The sequence below is a fragment of the Aphanomyces invadans genome, assembly GCF_000520115.1.
Source record: "Aphanomyces invadans strain NJM9701 unplaced genomic scaffold supercont1.8, whole genome shotgun sequence".
Taxonomy (NCBI): domain Eukaryota; phylum Oomycota; class Saprolegniomycetes; order Saprolegniales; family Verrucalvaceae; genus Aphanomyces; species Aphanomyces invadans.
The window spans coordinates 204,460-225,001 of NW_008580153.1; the positions used below are offsets into that span (position 1 = coordinate 204,460).

The window sequence follows — 20,542 nt, forward strand, 5'->3', positions numbered from 1 at the left end:
ACCCTCCGCTATTTTAACGATCAAGTGCTGACCTGCCCAGCCCTTCACAGCACCGGAGAAGCTGCCGCCGCGCCGCTCCATCCGCGTGGGATATCATCATGTCCATCTTTGGCAACTCGGATAGATTCGTCGCAGATGCAGGTACTCTCGTTGCGTGGGTCTTGAGGTTCATGGTGCGTCGCCTACAGCGAGGTCACCCGGGCCCATTTACCACAGCCACGTCGAATCACTGGAGCATTCGCCCAAGAAAGGTGCGATTGCCCTTCGACGAGATCACGCGCAGCCCCAACCAGATGCGACGGGAGGGCATGGCCATCGGGATAGCTGGATCAAGGGTAGGGAGGAAAAAGGACTCGATCGCCACCCCGCCCGTCGACTCACACCACTCTAGGGCAATTCTCGCCCAGCATTTCCATCCACGACTCGGGTGCGGAAACATTCCGTCGGTCACATGCACATGACAGGTCATCCAGGCATTCATCTGTCGCCGAGTCACTACGACGCGGACGTTTCCATCATCAAGTCTCGGTTCCCAAGCCTCAGTTTTCCAAAATCCGAACGCTTCTTGTCGCAGAAAGGTGCAGCCCTCTCCCATATGTCGTTCATCCGAGTCACATTTTGGCAGTATGCATGACGGACAAACGCCACCAGCGCGAACTCATCGCGACCGACAGCCCAGGACCAAAATACAACGTGGAAGTGCGGCAGTACAAGACACAAGCACCCAAGTACACGTTTCAAAAAGGCCAAGTCCAGTGTGTGAAAGCGGGGTCACCAGTCAAGAGGTAGGGAGCCAAAGGCCTCTTTGCTCGGGAGCTTACATTCAGGGCCTTTCACAGCCATCGAGAGTCCTGGCTGTCTGTGATCAATCGAAAAGGCGTCCTCTTGAGCCCTCCAGCGCACCAATCTAGGACGGACGATATGTCCAACGTCGCCCCGTCGATGCTTGCGTCGGAGAACCAAACGAGTGTACGTTTCGCACGGCATCCCATCCGTCACGAGAGTCTAGGAATACGGGATGCGACCGACGTCCACGTCCAAATTCGGCACCGCGCCCCGGTTTGGGCTTCGAGAAACGCGACGAAAAGACCAAAGTACCGTCGGCATGCAGCGAGTGCAGTACATCTCAGCGCGGCATGCTCGGGAAAACATGGGTATCGCTTCGGCAGTACACAGGAAAACCCTTTGATTCACGCATTCCAGGCGAATTCTCCCCTGGCCCCATTTACACTCCCTATAAACCCCCGCGCCCGGGCGGGCGCCTTGCGCCAGCTACAAAGTTGAGTTCGCCGACCAAGTACGACGAGATACGAGGTACTTTGTCCGCCTTGGGTGCCCTGCACTACATGTCGACCTCCTAGCGCCAGACACAAACCTGAGCAGTCGAAGTTGTTGGCTATCGGGAAACATTCGAAAGAACTCGGGGCGCGAAATCATGCTGATGAAAACGGGCGACATGGCTCCTGGCCCGGGGGCGTACTCGCACTCATCGTCCGCATTTGCCAGCGCTAACTTTTCACACAATGTCAAAGTGAAGCGAAAGGATTTACAAGCACACGTACGTCGTTCCCATGCGCCCTCGGATGATGTACTGGTGGGTCTAGGCTCCGCCAAGGGGTGGTGGCTGGAATGGAAGGAGCCCGCGAGGTCGACCTTCACCGAAAGAACCCACCATTCAAGACGTCCCAGTCGAGCCCTCCTCGAGTCCCCACGCAGACGAAATCCCCCCGCCGACGGCAACATGATCATCCTGGTAGCAATCCTTAATATATGCCACTTCGGTGCCGGCTCAAGCACGTAAACAACACTTTGCATGTTCGAAGATGACTTTTCAATATTGATAAAATATTCAGTGCCAGAGGTCGTTTCAAATTCCCCGCCTTCGGTAAAAAGGCACTTTGGATTTGTGAAAATACTTCTTCCTGGCGCGACGACAATGATGGATGGAGAAAGTCCGTGGGGAACAAACACCGACCAATGCATATGCGACTACTCGGAAGTCGCGATGCGCGACGCTACGATAGAGAACTGGAACAACATGTGGGACGACGACCTGGTCGACAACGGGTGTGAAAATGCACCACTCGACCAGAGAAAAGTCCACGACGAGATGGCAACTTTGCTGGACGAAGGCGTTGTTGATTACACTTTATGTGTCGAGAAACTGTGGGAGTGTGAAGCGAGTCTCGCGGGATCAAGCAACTTGGATGTCGCTCCACGACACTTCCGTTTCGACAATCTACAGGATCACGTGGAATCCGACAAGAGCAAACATGTTGATCACACGTGGACACGAACGGATACAAGAGGATATGGCAGGGCGGCGGTATTCGAAGCCGCATCGACGGGTCATGCAGACGTGATCACCCTGTCATTGGAGGAACACTCCATCCTTTACACACTCACGTTTCCAGATTACTACTCTTGTGTGGACGTGCTGGCGTCAGTGGTCAAAGTTTGCGATTTGGGCCTCATTGAAGCGAGCCGTGAAGTCACGCATGGCAATCATGTGAGGACACAATTCCAATGCGCGTTTGAAGTGAGCCAAAAGGTTCCACTGTCCACGGCTCAGGAGGGATTCGACATGTCGACAACACTCTTAAGTGCATGCCCTTGGACAATCACAATTGCCAACATTGGGTCAGCTTGGCGCATTCAACCCCCCACTTCCAAACACAACCACGAGCTAGCACTTCCCTTGCTTATCCAGCCTCCAGTCGACGCGTACAGATCAATCCCCAGAGCTTTGTGGAGTTGTGACCCGTTTGCCGAATTCCTCTCGGCGAAATGGTGTCTCGAGCAAGACATGGAAAACGCTCTGGTTGTCCAGCACCGTCAAATCCCCCCATCAGGCGGCTTGCATGTTATCAGCGACACCCCGTCGTTGTGTGGACAACATCACCATTTTCACGACACCGTCACGTGTCTTCGCACTGCGCTAGCCATCTTCCCCATCCAAGAAACGTTTCCCACCGGGCCATTTCAAACGTTGTTTGATGCCGAAATGGCTTTTCGCCAGTGGAATTCCAAACGAGACTTCGAAACACGACTGCGGCGGGAAAAAGAGGTGGGGGCAAATCGCCCTGTGACATTTCGTTGTCGTCACTCAAGGGTGGGTAGCTGTCCATGGCACGTGCAATTGACTCGTTGTGACAGAACCAAGCTGTACTGTGCCTCGTCGATGCATTTACTTCACAGCCACAGTGCCAGTTGCGACCGTGTCAAGGACCACGTCGTTCACCCCATCGACGACTTGGACACGCCGTAAGAGGCAATGTAGTAGGATTGCATTAATGCATGAAACATGGCGAAGAACGGTTCACGATCGACGGCCTTCGATCTCGTTGCGGCGCACGATCTGCGCAATTTGCGTTAGTGCCGACGTGTCCTTGGAGATTTGGTTTTGCCGTAAGTCCAACGTTACCACACGCGTGTTCTTTTCCAATCCTTCGTACAACGAAATGGCGTCGGATTCCTGGAGTTGGTTGCCGCTCAAATCGATGACAGAAAGAGCGCTGTCGGGGTCCAAAAAGAGCCTGCACAACGCTTCCGCAGTTTCCGACGCAAGGGCGTTGTTGCTCAAGTTCAAAATCGACAGCGATCGATGGCCGACGAGACCTTCGAGAAGCAACTTGCCCCCTTCGTCCGTGAGGCGATTGAGCCGTAGGTTCAACTCGACCAAGCTCGTGTTGCATTTGAGACCACGAGCCAAGTACCTTCCGCCTTCCGCGTGAATTTGATTGTCGCACAAGTTGAGCGTTGATATGACCTAACACGTTGAGGTTAAAATGAAGCCGAAGGATGCCACTCGCACCGAGGTGGGCACGAGGAGCTTGGCCAAAAGGCGGGCGCCATGGTTGGTAATCTTATTGTGGGACAAATCTAACGTTGTGATCGTGGTGTTCTTGATGAGGCCCGTCATGAGCATGCGAAGCAAATCGTCGTCCAACAGATTGCTTGGGAGCTGCAGCGTCGACAGAGTCGTAGTCGCCTTGATCGCATGCGAAAGAGATGTGGCGTCGCTAATTTTCATTCCGAACAGCATTCGCTCGTACTTCATACCGATGTTCTTGACGCCGTACGACAGCTTGAGCTTGGTCAAGTTGGGCAGGCACGACGTGACTTCGTGTACGTCCAAGTGGGACAAAAGCTGGTCGATTTCAAGCGAGAAGATGTGCGGCGCGCTCGCGTGGACCTTGGTCAACAAGTCGGCGTACGTGCCATGGCCATTCGAGTTGGTCGGGTCGAATGCCTCCAGTTCTTCTTGCAAATTGCGCTCTACACAGAGACGGTCAGCACAAGCAATGCAGGCACGCTCGCGAGATCGCACCCAAGTACAATTGCTTCCAAGTCAGGCCATGGTGCGCAATTTGCAAGTTCGACCATCCTGCCCGGTGCAGACAACAGCGCTTCCAAAAGTTTTCGTCGTGGATGTGCGGAGCCGTTGCCACGATGTGCAAATCGAGAGGGAGGCGCTGCGTCACTTCGGGCAGAAACCTCGTCGGGATACCCGCCATGGGGTTCGCTTTGGTGCTAAATCGTTCGGTGACGACTTTGATGCACATGATAACCAACGAGTCAATGTCGCGCTTGACGACTTTGTTCGGATTGTCCGAGTCTTTCACGTCGGCGACATTGCGGGGTTTGTACTTCTTCACCTGGTCGGACAGCGAGCAAACAGCGGTAGTGGCGCCAACGCTGCTCGTGGCCAGCATTTTTTCTGGCGTGGGATCTAGCGGTGGCAAACACAATTAGACTGTTGTGGCAGTTCATGTCGGTTTCACAGTGTAACGCCGCCTGTCGTATCACAAGGGATGAACAATAGAGGACGCGTCTGCCAGGTCACTGGAACAATGGATGGCTCGTGGTGTGTGTTAGGCGACGTGGCCCGAGTTCATTCAACAACTTTCGACTTGCCGCTCATTTCCTTTCGGCACTTGGTTTTTTGGTCGCATGCTTCCAATTGTTATGTAATTCTGTGCGTATGGCGCATCCCAATGTCAGGCAGCAAAAGCACCTTTTCTACCCACGCCACCCTCTGCCAGACCTACCGTGACTGTCCTTCCTCCAAGCACAATATCAGCGCTCGTTCGTGTCAATGCACCCATGCATTGCTCTTACCACGGCATCTGCTCTCTCACCGACGATGGAGGATTCAGTTGTTTCGGCTGACATTACGATTTTTCTCTGGAAAGCTGGATAAAATTGCTAAATATTTTCAACATTTTGTCGGTATATTTTCGCCAAAATGCTCAAAAGTTTGCAAAATACTTCGAAGTACATGTCAAAATTAACCATTTTCGAAAAAGACGTCGAGAATGTTGGTACTTGCTTTTGACTCATCCGCGGACAGAATTCAAAACACCCTCGGGCCAACATGGACGACGAAGAGCTCGCCCGTCTGCTTGGTCTGTTGAGCGATAGAACAGCGCTCACAGGAGATTTCGTATCCCCCGCGCACCATCCCAAGGCGTTCGCACAGACGACGAACGCCACTGGCAATGGGGACGCCAGGAAGCACACCACTGCACAAGCACGAGTGCAAAGCAATTATCCTCGACGAGATATTCCCACCCCCTGTTCATGGTACACAGATTGCCCCGTGATGGATGAGGTTGACCATTTTCGGCGCTTTGTTGATCATGTCGCGACTGAACGGGAGTGGGAACATGTACGCCGTGCTGATTTTGCGAAGTGTCGGTCCCAGCTGTCCACGCCAGAAGGTCAAGGAACAGCACGAGCTATAAATTCTGATGCGCTACCATCATCCTTGAGCTCGTCCAAAAGTCTTCACCGTTTGGACGACATCCCGCCTCGAGAGTGGCCGCACGTTCCTGGAAGAGATGTGTCATCATGGGATCAGGTCGTCGCGGACGTCAATGCTGAGTCGCTCCCGCTTCTTTGTGTTTCCAAGTTAATTCAGCTGCCTCCTGGTAACCTTAGATATGAGCCCTTCGACGTAGCACAAGTTTTGCACAGCATCACAACCTATCTCCGCGATCACAATATTTTCAAAGGGTACAGTTCCATGCTGTCGTCATCACTTACTACCGTCCTTCTTACTGACCCCATTCCACCGCGTTCATGTAGATCGACGAGCTCCTGGTCAGTAGAATCGTTTCGGGCTTTCATGGTTATGCTTGCCCTCGGCATCCAGCTCCAATCTGCGTCCATCCTTCAAGACATGGCATTTCTTTTATTGAGCACAAACTCAGCCTCGGCGTTTCCACTGCCCGCCGAAGACCAGCGCATATTTCAAGGGGTCATGCACCTCCTCGGACACGCCCCGTCCCCCGATGTGACAACTCGTTTGGCTCTACCGGTCCCTCGATGCATGATCGGGTCGTGGGTCTTAGACGCTCTTCCCTTATCACCTCGAGACGCCTTTGCCACAGATGGTCGATTCCTATACATTTACACTCGTGCTGGTCTGTTCAAAGTTGGGACTGGCGCAGCGGAAACTGTGCGCAACATGGTGTATCTGCACAATCGCACTTATTGCCGAAGCGCCGACGTCGAACGGTCGTGGCTGTGTCTGGTGGACCAGCACTTGTACTGCCGCACCGTTGCGATGCCTGGAAATAGCATCGACCGCATTTCGCTCGACTTTTCAACAGTGACCCCTCTATACCTCGCTGGCGGGTCCGGACTCGGTGGTGTCACTTCTACCAGCGTATACGCTTTGGTCTCGGACGGCAAGGCTCTGTACGCAATCACATGTCGCGATATTGTGGCAAACCGATCGTCGAAAACTCCGATTCCTCCTACACTCCAGCGATCCAAGGTGAAACGAAAGGAACGGTCGACTTCTGTCGCCATCTTAGGTAATTCATTTCTCGATTTATCCAGTCTCACAACAGCGTTCCAGATGCAAACCCGATTCAGGTAGGTAACCGAGTTGTACGAGGACCTGACTGGAAGTGGTCAAATCAAGACGGTGAGGAGGGAAGCCCTGGAACCGTCGAGCGCATTTCGACGTGGGGAGGTGTCCAAGGCAGCGGTATCACTGTGCGGTGGGACAAGAATCAACGCATGAACACATATCGATGGGGCGCGGAAGGGTGCTTTGACATTCAAATCATCGAAGAAGACGCGAGTGGCAACATCTTGACGCACAAACCAATCAAGATGGACAACCGGTCGGGCGGTGCTGCCGGCAAGTCCACGCCGGCACAACATGAATTTGTTGTGTACAAGTACGACCCGACGACGCTGGAATCGTATTTAGACCAATCCGACCAATGCATGCGCGAGATGTTGCACCTCCCAACTGGTGTCAAAAAGGATGACAAGCCCGAAAAGTCATTTTCGGCGTCCCTCCCACATTTTAGCCATACACATGAACATCCTGTCGGCGAAAGCGACTCCAAAACACCTTGGGTATGTGACGGCCACCAGACCAGCTGCGTCGGTTCCGACGGCGTGCGGTATCGTTGTTTGACGGGGTGTGACTTCGATTTGTGCGCCGCCTGTCTGGCGGTAACGACCAACTTGGCTGACGTTGTGCCGCCCATTTCTGCTGATGATGTCGTGGACGAGCTGCCGTTTTCTCTCGAAGGTAAGTCACACATTTGAGGCAGGGCGTTGCATTTTTCACATATATATCGAACTAGACGATGAGTTCTTCAAAGTGGAATCGATGCCCACGATGACTGAAGACGCCCGTGTGGACCAAGATGACCTGTTGGCCGAGTTGCAACAAGCGTGGCAGGGGCAATTTGGGTCAAGGGAGTGTGCTGTCGCACTACTGAAGCATGACTATAACGTCCAACAAGCGAGTGAGTGGCTCGTGACAAGCGGAACCCTGCTGAAGCGCCGGTGCGTCATCCCTGTCCGAAGATCCCTTGTGCTCGAGCAAAACAACTTGACGCTCCTGGACCCGGTGTTGCTGATTGCCGGGTCGTTTTATACAACGGGGAAGCAACTTGGCATTGTAGTTCCTGGGGCGATCTGTCATGTCGAGCCGTCGAAACGTCGACGGCAAGGTGACATTTTGAACGTATTTTCCATGGCGTCGGGGACGCTCTTGGCGGACGTCCACCAATCGGTGGCGGTGTCTGGAGGGTCGCCCATGTGCTACGACCATATTCGAGATCGAGTGATCGGGCATGAGTTCAATTCCTCCGTCATGCTGGAGTTTACCAACATCGAGAATGCGGTACCGGTGGACACGTCCGCACCAGCGTTGACCGATCCTGGCGGTTTTATTTTGCATCATTTGGTTCGGATTGTGGGTCTGCGGCACCGACTTGAGCCCACGTATTTCCCTCTGAAAACAATTGAAATGCACATCCAACAACTCGAAGCGGGAAAACCAAAACGACGGCAAGTGGTGAAACTCAAGGCTCGGCTCGAAATGATGAAAAAACTGGTGGGTTCCGACCCTCGGCAAGGGTACTTTCTGCCATTTTGCCCCACTGTGACGTGTCTCCCAGCGTTGTCAAGCTACATTGTTCATGCCGTCCAAGCTCGATGGAGTCCTGACGTGGTAAACAATTGGCTGTACTTGTTGGTTGGGTTCCTTGAGGAAGCCATGTCTGCCGATATCACCTCGTTCGGAGATTTCGACGCCGAGTCGTTGGAGGACACGCTCGTTCAATTGTGCACTGGCGAATGCGGTGAAGAGTACATCGCTTCGACGTCGCGATTGGCGCAACGCGCCCTGCTCTGGGGGATGAACCACCAAGTGTTCTTTGCATCGCCGGAGAAATTGCAAGCGTCCCTAGCAAAATGGTGCAATTCGCTGGAGTTGTCTCGAGACAACATGTCATACGCGTTGTTGATGCCGCTCAGTCACCCTACCCGAACCTACCCAGATGCAAGTGCCGTCAAGGCGGGGTTCACGGGTAGTATTCTTCGAACGTTTGCGTCGAGCTCGATTTTCCTTCAACGACTTACGATATCTCCTCAAGTTTGGATCTCCGCTCTTCTGTCCCTCAACAAGAAGGAACATACGATTCTAGATCGTGAACCGAAGACACTTTCACCGACCCAACGATTGCTCTTTTCCATCACGGCATATATGCTTCAACAGCCACTTCACCTTCATGTGCCATGGATGATTGAGACTGTGCTGACTGAGTGCAAAGCATATTTTAACGAAGACGACCGGCAGTTCCGAACGTCCCTTGGAGGTACCCTATTGCCATTGATCGTCGCGGGCTTGGCGCATCGACCAGAGTTGGCGAACACTCTCCTTCCAACCCTTGAGGACTTGCTGCTGTCCATGGATGCGGTGGTTGCTACCTTGCCGAAGTGTCAACATGCCGATGCGGCCTACAAGTCGACCGAACTGACTGGGTTTTTGTCCCCCGCCGAAGTCGCAGAGAGTCCACATCCATATGGCCTCGGGGTCCCGACCTTTCGAAAACAACTGCACTTTTCTCAAGCGACTGCATTGGATCTTGAGTTTGACCACGCGTCGTGTACGGTCAACTCGAACGATTTTGCATTTGTGACGAGCAATCCGCACACGAATCTCGACCGCTTGTGCATCGACCATGCGTTCCAGGGCGACAAATACTTTCATGGACCATCGCCGTGGCCTACGTCGAGCTTGGCGGGCGATGCAGCCACGATCGTGCTCTGTGCGACGACGCATCCGGATGACAATGCCAATGAGAAACTGCGCTACGGGATTAAATGCCAAGCCCGGGGGTACTTTGCAATGCGAATGCCAGCTCTTTTGCGCACTCAGCATGCATTGGCCCAACTTATCAGCAACCTGGCTCGGCAACTCGTGGCTGACGAGTCCACGCAAGATGTCTCGAAACAGTATCTGGACGCATTGTCCGCGTGTACTTCCCTTCCCGAAAATATCGTGGCCATTGCTAACAACGTGGATCATCCATTTGTAAATCGACTCGAAAAGCAATTCGGACGAATTTTTCTGCGCAAGAGCATTGAATGGCGCCGATGCACCATGGCATGTTTGGCTGTTCTCCTTGGTGTCAGTAAAGTGGATATTGACACTGTGGACGTCACGGATCTTCGATCGGTCGTTCAAGGCGTGTCTGACCTGCAACGGTTTATGATGAAGCATTCTCAAATTGAGATCGAGTGGGCCGCTTTCCTGACTGACCAAACACCCAAGGACGGCGTAATCGAACGCTTGGTTGGAAACGAAGAGCTGTTGCAAGGCCTCTGTTCATATCTCCAGCTGCAGGAACAAACTCCTGAAGCAATTTATGCCAAGTTGGAAGGTGCTCGAGGTTCCGGAGATGTGTTAAATTTGCCCAGCATCATCCAGCTTGTGGAAGACCGAGCGCGATTGTTGCTCAACCAACGAAAAGTCCACTCAAATGACAATCACAATCCGTCGGTGTCCCTCGACACCGTTGTTAAGTTTCTTCAAAGCTCGGTCGTGCCGACGGAGATCAACAAGGTCATCGCAATCCACAAAAAGAACGCTAATCGTCGACTGTACGTGCCATATTTGCTGCGAAAATGGCGTTATTCCAGCTATTTTCTAGGTCGGGTCTGAACGTCTTGCATAACATGCTTGGATTGAAGAGCTTGAGCACTCGACAATTGTTTATGGGTGCATTGTTACAATCCATGACGACCTCGACACAGAAAGTGGCGATCTCGGACAACTGCGAGCTTTGCGGCTCGGAATTGATGGCTCAATTGGAAGATGGGTAAGTTGTCTCATTCGCATGACATGAGGATTCATCGGCATACGCGTAGATTAAAGAAATACTTGAACACAGCGAAATCTCTATGTGAAAGATCTTCCACCTTGTACTCCCACAAGGTGATGCTTGGGTTGGAGCTGACTGCGTTTGCATCCAACGAGCCCCACGACAGCTTCATGCTTCCTCAAGTCATTCATCTCCTTCGGGACCCGCCAGTGTGGTCATTACCCAACGCGTTGAACCACTTCGCAAATGCTGTTCAAGCGAAGGACGCATTCTCCCGCAACGTCAAGGGTTATTCTGAAGTTTTGTGGATGGTACTGCGTCGCCTCCTTCGGACTGCTGTGGAAGTTCCACTGGCCGCTCGCCTCGAGATGTGCCACGCGCTGTTTCAATTTGTCTCAACGGCGCATGAAAAGGCTAGAATTTTGGACCTCGTCCGTGGAATTGTCGATCGAAATTGCACATTGACTTCCAACTGGACGACGACGATTGGAAGTCTGGTCGATTTTGGTCATTCTCCAATGCTACTTCGGGCGGTTCGACGATTGTTTGATCAACTTGCTGCACCACAAGACACCTCGCTTGTACGTCGGATATTGCACGGAATTGGGACATGTTTGTCTGTGGAACGCCCAGCTTGTCCTGCGAAAGGCAGTGACTCGTTTGGTACTGTTCTGTATTGGACCAATTCAGCCAACGAGGCCCTGATCAAGCTTGTGGCGCTTCTGGACGATCAACTACACCCAGAAATCCCGTCGTGGAACATTTCGGTTGATGCGACGAGCCTTGCCAAACAACAACACCTGCTGGACACCTCGATCATTCATCGGTAAGTCTTGTTAAGCTACGAACTGTGACTGAGGTGCACGTAGCTACGTCCAATGTGACGGGTGTGGATTGAATCCACTGGTCGGACATCGCTTCAAGTGTCGGTCGTGTTCAAACTACGACCTTTGCACAGTCTGCTACGTTGGCAACGTGCATGATCTAGACCACGTGTTTTTGCGGTGTTCGGACACATCTGGTAACTCCGACCAACTTCCTCCGCGTATAAGTGAGTCTTTGTCCGGTTCTCGACTGTGGAAGTCGACTCTCCTGCACTCCGAACTCCAGGCCAAGGGGTACATCTATCACTGTTCCAGGCTTGAGGTGATTTGTTCATGTCTTCTTAGGTTTGCTGTGCTGCTCCTGTCATCTGAAGCTGAATGCACAGCGATGGCAGAAAAAATCACGTCGTCGCTCAACTTGTCGTGCTCGGTCACTGGTCTCGAGCAAATTCGCCGGTTGCAATCATTAGCTCCGGAAAAATCGGCTGCTTCGACCCCACGCAACACAATGGCCGCAGCCATTAATGCTGCCGCCGAACCGCTGGATGTGCACTCGATTAAGCAAGATTTGGCATCTGACTTCATCGCGCTAGTTCGCAAGTGGCTCACTCCTAGCTCGAAAACGTTTGGCGCGGTTGTGGCGTGTCTGAAACTCGTGCCTGGGTTTTCCAAGGGATCCAAGACGATTGCTGACATGTACGAAGGGATCGGCGCGGTAGCTGTATTGGGAGGGACGGTCGAACACTTGCGTGAAGGCGGCTACGTGACGTGGAACCACGTCACTGCCCAAGTTCGAACCATTTTCCAACATCAATTGAACCTTCAATTATCATGCGGCCGAGTTGAAACGAAGGTGCAAAAGGCTGAAGTCGTTCCTGTATCAGAAGTCGAAATCGATGCCGCCTGCGCCAAACTGTTTTTGGAGGTTCTGTACGTATTTGATGACATTCTTCAAGAAATCGATTCGTGGATCAAATCCGACGAAGTGTGCACGTTTAAGTCGGATGTGAGCTGGCGCGTGCTCAAAGCCTTGCATGTCCTCGTTCCGTTGTGGCCGAGTGTGTCGGACAACCAAGTTCTTGCACTGTATGGTTGTATTCCTCCAACATTGATGGCACTTGCCCAAAAATGCCCCGTCAGCATGCAATTCATTTCGACAGAGTTGGGACACGCTTGTGAAATGGTAATTCCCTGACATCAATGTATCACTATGCTCCAGCTCACCGCATTATGTAGGCATGGTTGTATTTGCGCAAAATGCATCACTTTGTGGCGCTCAGTCCTTTCAAGTCGCATCTCCCGATTCCAAGCCCATTAAACTTGTCGACTCAAATCCTCGATGTAAGCGCTCCTTTGTTCAATTGCGGTTGGTCACCCAACGGTGCTGTTGCCATAGGCGGAAGACGACACATCAGCCACGTATTGGTACAACATGTACTCGTACGCGACGCTAGCCGATTTGCCTCAACATCCTGGACGCAACAAATTGCTTGACCACTGGGAACGCCATGTAATTCCAGCGATTCAAAAGTACGTGCGGGGGTCGTTCAAGTCGTACGAAATGGATTACTTCTTTGCTCAACTCCGCGAGCCACTGCGAGAAGGAAACAACGCCGCCGCCCGACGAATTGCGCACACATTGTGCGACGGACACGTTCCGCCTGGCTGTCTTTTTCCAGACAACAACGCGGACTGGACGGCGTTGCAGTGGGACGACTTGGCAATTGGATCAACCTACCGCATCGAACTGGACGTGGCAAGTGCTCCACCTGGTATGGGTTGGTGCCAAGGCCACTGGGGCACAATCGCTCTGATTGACCCAGCGTCGAAGTTAGCACTCTTGCAAGTGATCAACCCCGACACAGCGTCATTGCAACACTGGTGGCTGTCCGTATCGCAACTGCAAGGTGGCGACGTGGCACGTCCACCCGTTTCGATGTTCGCCGATCAAGTCCTTCAAACAATGCACGTTTCGTCGAGTCGCGCAGTGTACAAGCTGGCCCGCGACTGTGTCTTTGCCATCGTTCGAAAGTGCCCCGAATTTGTTAGAGTCGACCTTGGCCACTCGTTGCAGCGAGGGTATGCCTTGTCGGATTTGCTCGCGGTTGCAGCAGACGAATGGTCCCCGATGGCGGTCGAGAAATCGCACTCGATTAAAGACGCGATTCAGTTCCTTCAGGCAACGTCGCATGTGCTTCCTGTTGTACCGAAACCCAAACAGAAGAAGTCCAAGGAAGTCATAGTTGACGACGCTGTCGCATTCAAGGACATGGCGAAATTCATTGGGTCGCAGGTGTCCGTGGCGCTGAACAAAGCAATGGAACACCACAAGTCGTATGTCGTCACCAGCGCTAGTCCCCCGGAGCCGCTCGTTCACTTGCACTTGCCAGACGTAAGTTGGATGGTCTTGACGTTCTTCGTCCATCCAGTCTTGATGGATTTGCCCGCGGGAAGTTGCATGGAAATCTTCTTTGATGAAGGTTGCACTCAACTAATTCGAGGATACTATGGAGGCCGCAAAGGTCTCAGCAAGCTTCCCCCGTTGTGGGTTCCGTCAAATTCGTGTTACATCAAGATGTCGATATCCGAATACGCTCGCTACAAAGTTCGCGTCGATGGTATCCACGGGACGCTAGGTGTGGCAACGTGGCTGAATGACTTGCTCAACGACCCGAATCAATGGTGCACTTTCTTGGACCTATGCAACTGGCCTCCGCTGGTGCAACAAATCGCATTTGCGGCGCTGATTCCGAAAATGCCTCGGACGGTGTCGCCTTCTTTGGCGTACAAGCTGAAAGAACAGTGGAAGGCGGTGTTTGCGGAAGAGCGTCCAGTCTATTCAACTTATGCGCAGCAGTTGGTCGAAATGCTCACGGTGGTTCATTCCGACACGGAGGATGTGATCCAGTCATTTCGACGAATGACGAAATTTGCAGATGCGTTTACAGACGCGAGGACAAAGGAAGGCGTAGTCGGTCGCGTCCCAGTCGATGAGATCAAAGCTATGGTCGACCGCATGCGAGCCAGCGACTTCTACACAGATCGACTACTTATCTTGCAAAAACTACCCAAGACCTCGGACATCGATGGGCTCGTGAAAGCGGTATCAAAGTGGGTCGTACACCTTTCCCTGGAGTGTTGTGGCGAAGCTGATGATCAGAGTACGGATTTTATGTGCAATTGTTTGGAGTCCCCGTTGACCGTGCGCCGCTTATGGCTCTGCATAGGTATGTTTTCTGCAACGGATGTGACTCGGTTTGGAATCCTCGCGCGAATTCTCTATTGCCCCACGGACTCGAGTGGATTCTCAATTGGCTATTGCGTGGTGGACGTCGGTCGCGACGATATCATTGATAAGCTCATGGCGAGCTTGACCGACACGCCGTTTTACTTCGAAGGTGAACACACCGAAGACGATCCAGAGCTGATGGCATTCATCCACCTCAGCGAGAAGTCCGAGTCTTCCTCTTCAGCGGCGCCGTCAATGTGGGCGTGCGCCTCGTGTACGTTTGAAAACAATGCCGACTCGACCGTTTGCAACTTGTGCGGGACGCTTAACCCAAACAAGGCCGCATCACCGCCAGAGTCCGATGCGTCCACCAATGCTCCTGGCCCAAGCGATGGATGGACATGCTCGGCTTGCACGTTTTTGAACGACTGGAACAACTCAACGTGCTCTATATGTGGCTCGGAATGCGATCAAGAGAGAATCCTGACATCTCTAGATTCGCAATCTCCTGTTGACGGTATCGCGCCACTAGATGGTGGCAATGTCGAGACGCCATCGACGACCAGCCAACATCGTTTGTCGGTCCTAACTTTCAAAGCCGCGTACAATGCCGGTCACAGTCGCGATCCGCGCGTGAATGATATTCTGAATGCGTTGGTTCCTCGATCAACTGCTGCGGAACTGATCGCTTCTGCAGACGTGCCCACGTGTCCACGTGAGCGATATGTGGAATTGCGTTCGAAAGGATATGATCTCCAACTCACGTTCGGAAGTTTTACATCGCTGCAACAAGCACTCGTCGCCATGGGGAAGTGGACGTTTGCGATGGACGTGCAACTCATCGACGCTGCGCTCCAGCAATGCCATCGCATTGGGCTACCAAACTTGACTCAAATGTCGGTGAGCCACTTGGGGGCACTTGTCGACACGCAGCATTCGCTGCTGACAGCACTGTCGTTACCAGAGCTTCGGCTGCGCTTTTTGATTTTGCAGCAGTGGAACGTTCTGTTGAGCGAAACGTTGAGCCTTGTGGACTTTCACCATGTCGGTGTCGGCGCAAAATTGGTGAAGCTGCGGAAATTGATATTCCCAGGAGTAAAAATCCGTTTCTTCAATCTCGTACAAGACAACACGACTCAAGGCGGCGAAAAGAAACCCACCGTCACCATAGACCGTCTGCTCTGGAAGCGCGATCCGTCCGTGTCGTTGTTCGAGTTCGTCCAAAATCAATTGATGGCTGTCAATCCACTTTCGCTGCGCGCCAAGCGACCACTCGGTGCATCCGATCCGTTCATTGCATTCAGTGTCGATTTTATGGGTGAAAATGTCGTGGGCGAAGGCGGACCGTACCGGCAATTGTTTAGCGACATTGCCCACGAATGCTTCCGGCTGAACTTGTTCCTACCAACCCCGAATTCTACCCAAAAGCTCGGAAGTGGACGCGACATGGTTTTGCCTCGACCATCCGCAACTAGTCGACATGACATGGAGCAGTATGAATTCGTGGGGCTCTTGATGGGATGCTGCCTGCGCACTGGAGTCCACTTGCCCCTTCGGCTGGCTCCTTTGATTTGGAAAATGCTCGTGCATCAACCTGTCGTTGCTGCCGAATTGAAGCAAGTCGATCAGGCACTTCACGATAGCTTGATCAGCATCCAGACTGACGCAACACTACTCGAGGCGCTAACATTTACGACAGCGTTAAGCGATGGACACGTCGTTGAGCTTGTTCCTGGCGGTCACACCAAGCCTGTGACGAAGGTACAGTTGACATTTGCGCGAATTTTCCCCTCATAATGTTCTTTTGTTAGGAAAATGTCGCCGAGTACGTCAGATTAGTAACAAAAACGAGACTCGAAGAATGCCGGCCCCAGGTGGATGCGATTCTTCGAGGCGTGGGCAAAATTTTTCCTCTACAATTGCTGCCTCTGTGCACGTGGACCGAGTTGCAGCAGTGGATCGGTGGCAGCCAAGTGATCGACATCGATTTGCTCAAGGTAAAGCCATCGTTCAAGTCTCGACGAAGGGACATTGACTTGTTGTGACAGCGCCACACGAAATATGCTGCGGGTATGACGGTTGAAGCATATCCGCATTTGGAGTACTTTTGGCAAGTCCTACATGGGTTTTCCGAGGAAGACAAACGCCGGTTCATCAACTTTGCTTGGGGCCAAGAGTCCTTACCTGCCGATGACGCCGAATTCGACCGGACGCGGACCCGACTACTCATCAAACCGCCGACTCATGCTGCCAGCCATTCCCAAGACTCGCTCTTGCCGAAAGCGGATACCTGTACGACCGACTTCATCCAATCGTTTGCAATTGCGACAAATTCGTGTGTAGGTTTTTTCAATATTGAATTGCCCGCATACAGTTCGGTGCAAGTGATGAAGGACAAGCTGCATTTGGCCATTAACCTTTGCATGAGCATGGACGCTGACGACCCATCTGGGCGGATGGATGTGTACTTCGAAGGCGAATGAGGTGGATGAGCCTGTATTGGAATACAGGCTCACGAAATCACAACCAGGTCGGGGTATGTGTCGGCTGTGTGGGCAAGGACTTCCTTGGACACACTGGTGGAATCCAAATCGAATTAGTGTCTTGCGAATTACGATCCCACGTACTTTGTATATTTAACATCCATTTTCTTCATCCGTTTGGCTTCGCGTTGGGTGGCCACTGCATCCTCCCCGTCGGCAGCCGCCATTTTCGCTTGCAGAAAAGCATAAATTGCCTACACAGATCCCATGAAGACGGATCTCTTCCACGTGCCACTGAGAAATTCGACGCACATCGTTCGTGACAGTCTTGACACCGCAAAGATTCAGCTCCTGCAGATTTGGGCACTGCCGGCCCATGTGATCTAGGAGACGGTCCCTACCCACACAAGGAAGTTGGCTGTGTCATCCACTGCAGTGGATGGACGCTAGAGAGTCGTACGTGATTCTGTAGTTCCAGTGCAGATGAAGGGCTGATATCGACGGTCGGCGATCCAGTAGAGCAATCAGTGCGTCGTCCGTGAGGCCGCAGTACCCGACGGCCAAGCTCTGGAGCTTTCGGCATTTGTTGGCAATCACTTTGAGTGTGCTAATTCCAAGGACCGTGACAAAATAAGCACGAGGGAGGCAACGTGACAAGGCGTACTGGTCTGTAACGCGGTGTCCGGAAATGTGCACCTTCAAAAACTTGGAGTGGTTGGGGTGCAACTCGATAAACGACGTGATGCCTTCGATCGTCATGTTGGTGTTGCCACCGACATCGATGCTGTTGAGTTTGGGGCTATGCGCTACGAGGACATGCAGTGTTTCGTCGGTCAATTTGCGGCAGTTTTGCAGGTTGAGCTCCTTGATATCTGGGCAGTGCTGAAGCAAGGCGAGGATCGAGTCGTCCGTCAATCGAAAGCATCCTGAAAAGTTCACATGATGCAAGTTGACTGTCACTGCAGCCATCCGATTCACAAACACAGTCGAGATCTTTGCTCCATTGATCTCAATCTTGGTTAAGTTGGGGTGAAAGAACGCCGTCGGCAGCGTGTCATCGCTGAACCTTCCGGTTTGCAGCACTGCTCGAATCAGGTCTTGCTTGACCTTGTGCGTTTTAGATCGGCTGGGGTCGCAGATCCGGTGCGCTCTGGCGATGGCCATATCGTTCAGCATGTCCGGGGCATACCTCTTGGACATGAACTTGAGGATGAGATCCTGAAGCGGAAGTACGTCACGCTGGAACGCCATCGTGTTGCGATGGTGAGCGGAAGCAACAAAACCTCTGGAATATAATATATTGACATTTGTTTTGAAAGTGAGGAACATGGTAATGAAACTTCATATTTATGAGAACGAGTTCGAGGTTAAAATTTTGGATCACATATAACACGCCGAGTGCATGGATTTTTAGTTGGTACAAACCCAAGGACCAACTCACGCAGTTTTCAATAGAATGGCAGTGGTATCAACCAGGCTACAAAGCGGTGCTATCGCGCCACACCCGAGACAGCAACATGCAGATTATGGATGCCACACGCTCGGGACGAATCGACCGTCCGTTCTCGTACGTAGCCGCCACTGACAGGCGTGCGAGGTTGGTGATCGACAACTACACGTTGGACAAGCTTGCTGTAGGCTTTAGAATGATACCCGGAGTAACGAGAAAATCGTGTTTATTTTCGGCGTTTACGACGCCTCCTGCCGTCACCGCCTATCCCACTGAGCAAGGATGAATCACTGCTTCCCATTGCAGCAGGGCTCACGGCCCGTTTTCGATCACGTAGAACCTGGCTTGGTACCATTGCCAATCTCGAATTAATCTGGATTGGTACCATTGCTATTCTTTGGTAACTGCGTGGGTTGGTACTGTACTTGGGTTGGTACCAACAAAAATCAATCTACTGATTTCCCCCCGACTTTAGAACGGCTAAATCACGACAATTTATGGAAATGAATAACATCAAATGGCAATGTTCATTCAAATATTCAAATGCATGCATGATGTCAATGTGGCTAACTGTAAAGTCAATTCAGAGATAAAACCGCGCATGATGTTGGGCGACAAACATGCCTTGCATGTTAAGCATTTACAAGAACCACATTTGACGTATTCCGAGCTGGCACTTTGAGCTATGGAGACGTTCAATCTGTGCTCTACGCCATCGAAGCAGACCGTCGGACGCGCCATCGCGCGACACAACACACAAAGCCAGCGTGCCGACATCAAAGCGCGCTCCATTGATCGCGACGTTGCTCTACCTGCCGTTGAGTCCAGTCTCATGGAATCGGTGCTACGGTGCGAAGAGCTTGGAGTCTGTCTCACTGGCGAGCTCATTCGTAACCGTACTCTGCAAAGACCTAGCCATACCTGAGGGTCAGCGCCTCTCGTTTTCAAAAGGATGGCTGTTCAAATTTCAGCGAAATCATGGACTCACCAGCAAGATCCAGCACGGCGAGGCCGGCTCGACGTCCCTTGAAGGCGTCGCAGAAGGACGCCGCGACATCCAGGCAGCTACAAGTGGTTTCAGTGCCATGGACGTGTACAACATCGACGAAACTTCCTTCTTCTACCGTCTGTCGCTGCATCGTTCCATTACACGTCACCGAGTCCCGGGGACGAAAATGGTTTCGAAACGTGTCACGCTGGCTTTAATGAGAAATGCCGATGGCTCGGACATGGTCGATCCCCTATTCATTGGGACAGCATGGCGGCTACGATGCTTCGACAGACGTACCGGCAGCGACCTTGGATATGATTACCACTCGAGCAATAAGGCGTGGATGACAGGATCGATCTTCAACTCGTTCTTGGCGTCGTTGAACGAGCACATGGCCGCGCAGGACCGAAACGTTCTTCTCCTTATCGACAATGCCCCGCCGCATACCGTGGATGTAGCCACGGTGCTAACCAATGTCCAGCTCAAGATGTTGCCATCTAATACGACGACGCACCTGCAGCCCCGAGACGCCGGGATAATCGCGTCGTTCAAGGCGAAGTTGAAACAACGCCAGCTGCAGAATACATTGGATCAGATCAACTCGGTCATGGAAGGACGACAAAGTAGGCTCTATGAGGAGGGCCTTTCAAAATATAATCTTTTACTTATCTTTCACATGGAGGAATAAAATAGATTATGTCTTTTTGCAAAGCAAAAAGATAAATAATCTAGATTATCCTGGATATCCTACTCAGTTTCAGTGTCTCCGTTCATTGCCACAACAACGTCATTCACACCCCAGACGTCCATGTTGAAGTACAACAGCATTTGGGCTTCGAAGTTTTGAGGCAACATGCTTTTGCGGCAGTCGGTCTGGGCAAACTTGGCTGACGAAAAGAATCGTTCACAAAGGTTTGACGTT

The 20,542-nt window shown here is 52.2% G+C and overlaps 4 protein-coding genes across 7 annotated transcripts; 2 read left to right on the forward strand and 2 right to left on the reverse strand.

Moving 5' to 3' along the window:
- Window positions 1-14: 14 nt before the first annotated feature.
- H310_04810 lies at window positions 15-1,859 on the forward strand. 2 transcript variants are annotated; one of them, XM_008869317.1, is made up of 10 exons: window positions 15-141; window positions 189-335; window positions 392-427; window positions 474-578; window positions 626-785; window positions 840-969; window positions 1,010-1,154; window positions 1,204-1,314; window positions 1,362-1,558; window positions 1,605-1,859. In XM_008869317.1, exons 1-10 carry the CDS (start codon window positions 99-101, stop codon window positions 1,743-1,745), a joined length of 1,215 nt encoding a protein of 404 aa, XP_008867539.1. In that variant the 5' UTR covers window positions 15-98; the 3' UTR covers window positions 1,746-1,859. The 2 variants fall into 2 exon arrangements, with proteins under 2 accessions (XP_008867539.1, XP_008867540.1); XM_008869318.1 differs by having other exon boundaries at window positions 1,204-1,558.
- Window positions 1,860-3,217: 1,358 nt separating this feature from the next.
- On the reverse strand, window positions 3,218-5,020 carry H310_04811 (hypothetical protein). Its single transcript, XM_008869319.1, has 3 exons — window positions 4,331-5,020; window positions 3,815-4,278; window positions 3,218-3,769 (listed from the first exon to the last, which is right to left on the reverse strand). The coding sequence occupies exons 1-3, from the start codon at window positions 4,713-4,715 to the stop codon at window positions 3,320-3,322; spliced, it is 1,299 nt and encodes a 432-aa protein (XP_008867541.1). The 5' UTR covers window positions 4,716-5,020; the 3' UTR covers window positions 3,218-3,319.
- A 345-nt stretch (window positions 5,021-5,365) lies between these two features.
- Window positions 5,366-17,385, forward strand: H310_04812. Of its 2 annotated transcripts, XM_008869321.1 has the most exons (15): window positions 5,366-6,018; window positions 6,091-6,824; window positions 6,869-6,885; window positions 6,935-7,558; window positions 7,614-10,422; window positions 10,473-10,640; window positions 10,690-11,469; window positions 11,513-11,761; window positions 11,813-12,650; window positions 12,704-12,808; window positions 12,864-14,628; window positions 14,695-16,457; window positions 16,508-16,693; window positions 16,745-16,988; window positions 17,040-17,385. In XM_008869321.1, the coding sequence occupies exons 2-15, from the start codon at window positions 6,718-6,720 to the stop codon at window positions 17,177-17,179; spliced, it is 9,795 nt and encodes a 3,264-aa protein (XP_008867543.1). In that variant the 5' UTR covers window positions 5,366-6,018; window positions 6,091-6,717; the 3' UTR covers window positions 17,180-17,385. The 2 variants fall into 2 exon arrangements, with proteins under 2 accessions (XP_008867543.1, XP_008867542.1); XM_008869320.1 differs by having other exon boundaries at window positions 6,869-7,558.
- H310_04813 lies at window positions 16,975-18,462 on the reverse strand. 2 transcript variants are annotated; one of them, XM_008869322.1, is made up of 5 exons: window positions 17,844-18,462; window positions 17,640-17,786; window positions 17,492-17,576; window positions 17,324-17,433; window positions 16,975-17,272 (listed from the first exon to the last, which is right to left on the reverse strand). In XM_008869322.1, the coding sequence occupies exons 1-5, from the start codon at window positions 18,428-18,430 to the stop codon at window positions 17,209-17,211; spliced, it is 993 nt and encodes a 330-aa protein (XP_008867544.1). In that variant the 5' UTR covers window positions 18,431-18,462; the 3' UTR covers window positions 16,975-17,208. The 2 variants fall into 2 exon arrangements, with proteins under 2 accessions (XP_008867544.1, XP_008867545.1); XM_008869323.1 differs by having other exon boundaries at window positions 16,975-17,433.
- Between the last annotated feature and the right edge of the window lie 2,080 nt (window positions 18,463-20,542).

Bases quoted from the DNA above. Each gene is read 5' to 3' on its own strand.
- H310_04810 (XM_008869317.1), top strand. From the start codon at position 99: ATGTCCATCTTTGGCAACTCGGATAGATTCGTCGCAGATGCAG. The intron at 579-625 runs GTGCAGCCCTCT...ACATTTTGGCAG, and splicing joins ACGCTTCTTGTCGCAGAAAG to TATGCATGACGGACAAACGC. The intron at 786-839 runs GTAGGGAGCCAA...GGCCTTTCACAG, and splicing joins GCGGGGTCACCAGTCAAGAG to CCATCGAGAGTCCTGGCTGT.
- H310_04811 (XM_008869319.1), bottom strand. From the start codon at position 4,715: ATGCTGGCCACGAGCAGCGTTGGCGCCACTACCGCTGTTTGCTCGCTG. The intron at 4,279-4,330 runs GTGCGATCTCGC...GTCTCTGTGTAG, and splicing joins TTGGAAGCAATTGTACTTGG to AGCGCAATTTGCAAGAAGAA. The intron at 3,770-3,814 runs GTGCGAGTGGCA...TCAACGTGTTAG, and splicing joins AGCTCCTCGTGCCCACCTCG to GTCATATCAACGCTCAACTT.
- H310_04813 (XM_008869322.1), bottom strand. From the start codon at position 18,430: ATGGCGTTCCAGCGTGACGTACTTCCGCTTCAGGATCTCATCCTCAAG. The intron at 17,787-17,843 runs GTACGCCTTGTC...CCTTGGAATTAG, and splicing joins GGACACCGCGTTACAGACCA to CACACTCAAAGTGATTGCCA. The intron at 17,273-17,323 runs GTACGTGGGATC...GGATTCCACCAG, and splicing joins ATGGATGTTAAATATACAAA to TGTGTCCAAGGAAGTCCTTG.
- H310_04812 (XM_008869320.1), top strand. From the start codon at position 5,378: ATGGACGACGAAGAGCTCGCCCGTCTGCTTGGTCTGTTGAGCGATAGA. The intron at 7,559-7,613 runs GTAAGTCACACA...ATATCGAACTAG, and splicing joins GCTGCCGTTTTCTCTCGAAG to ACGATGAGTTCTTCAAAGTG. The intron at 10,423-10,472 runs GTACGTGCCATA...GCTATTTTCTAG, and splicing joins AAGAACGCTAATCGTCGACT to GTCGGGTCTGAACGTCTTGC.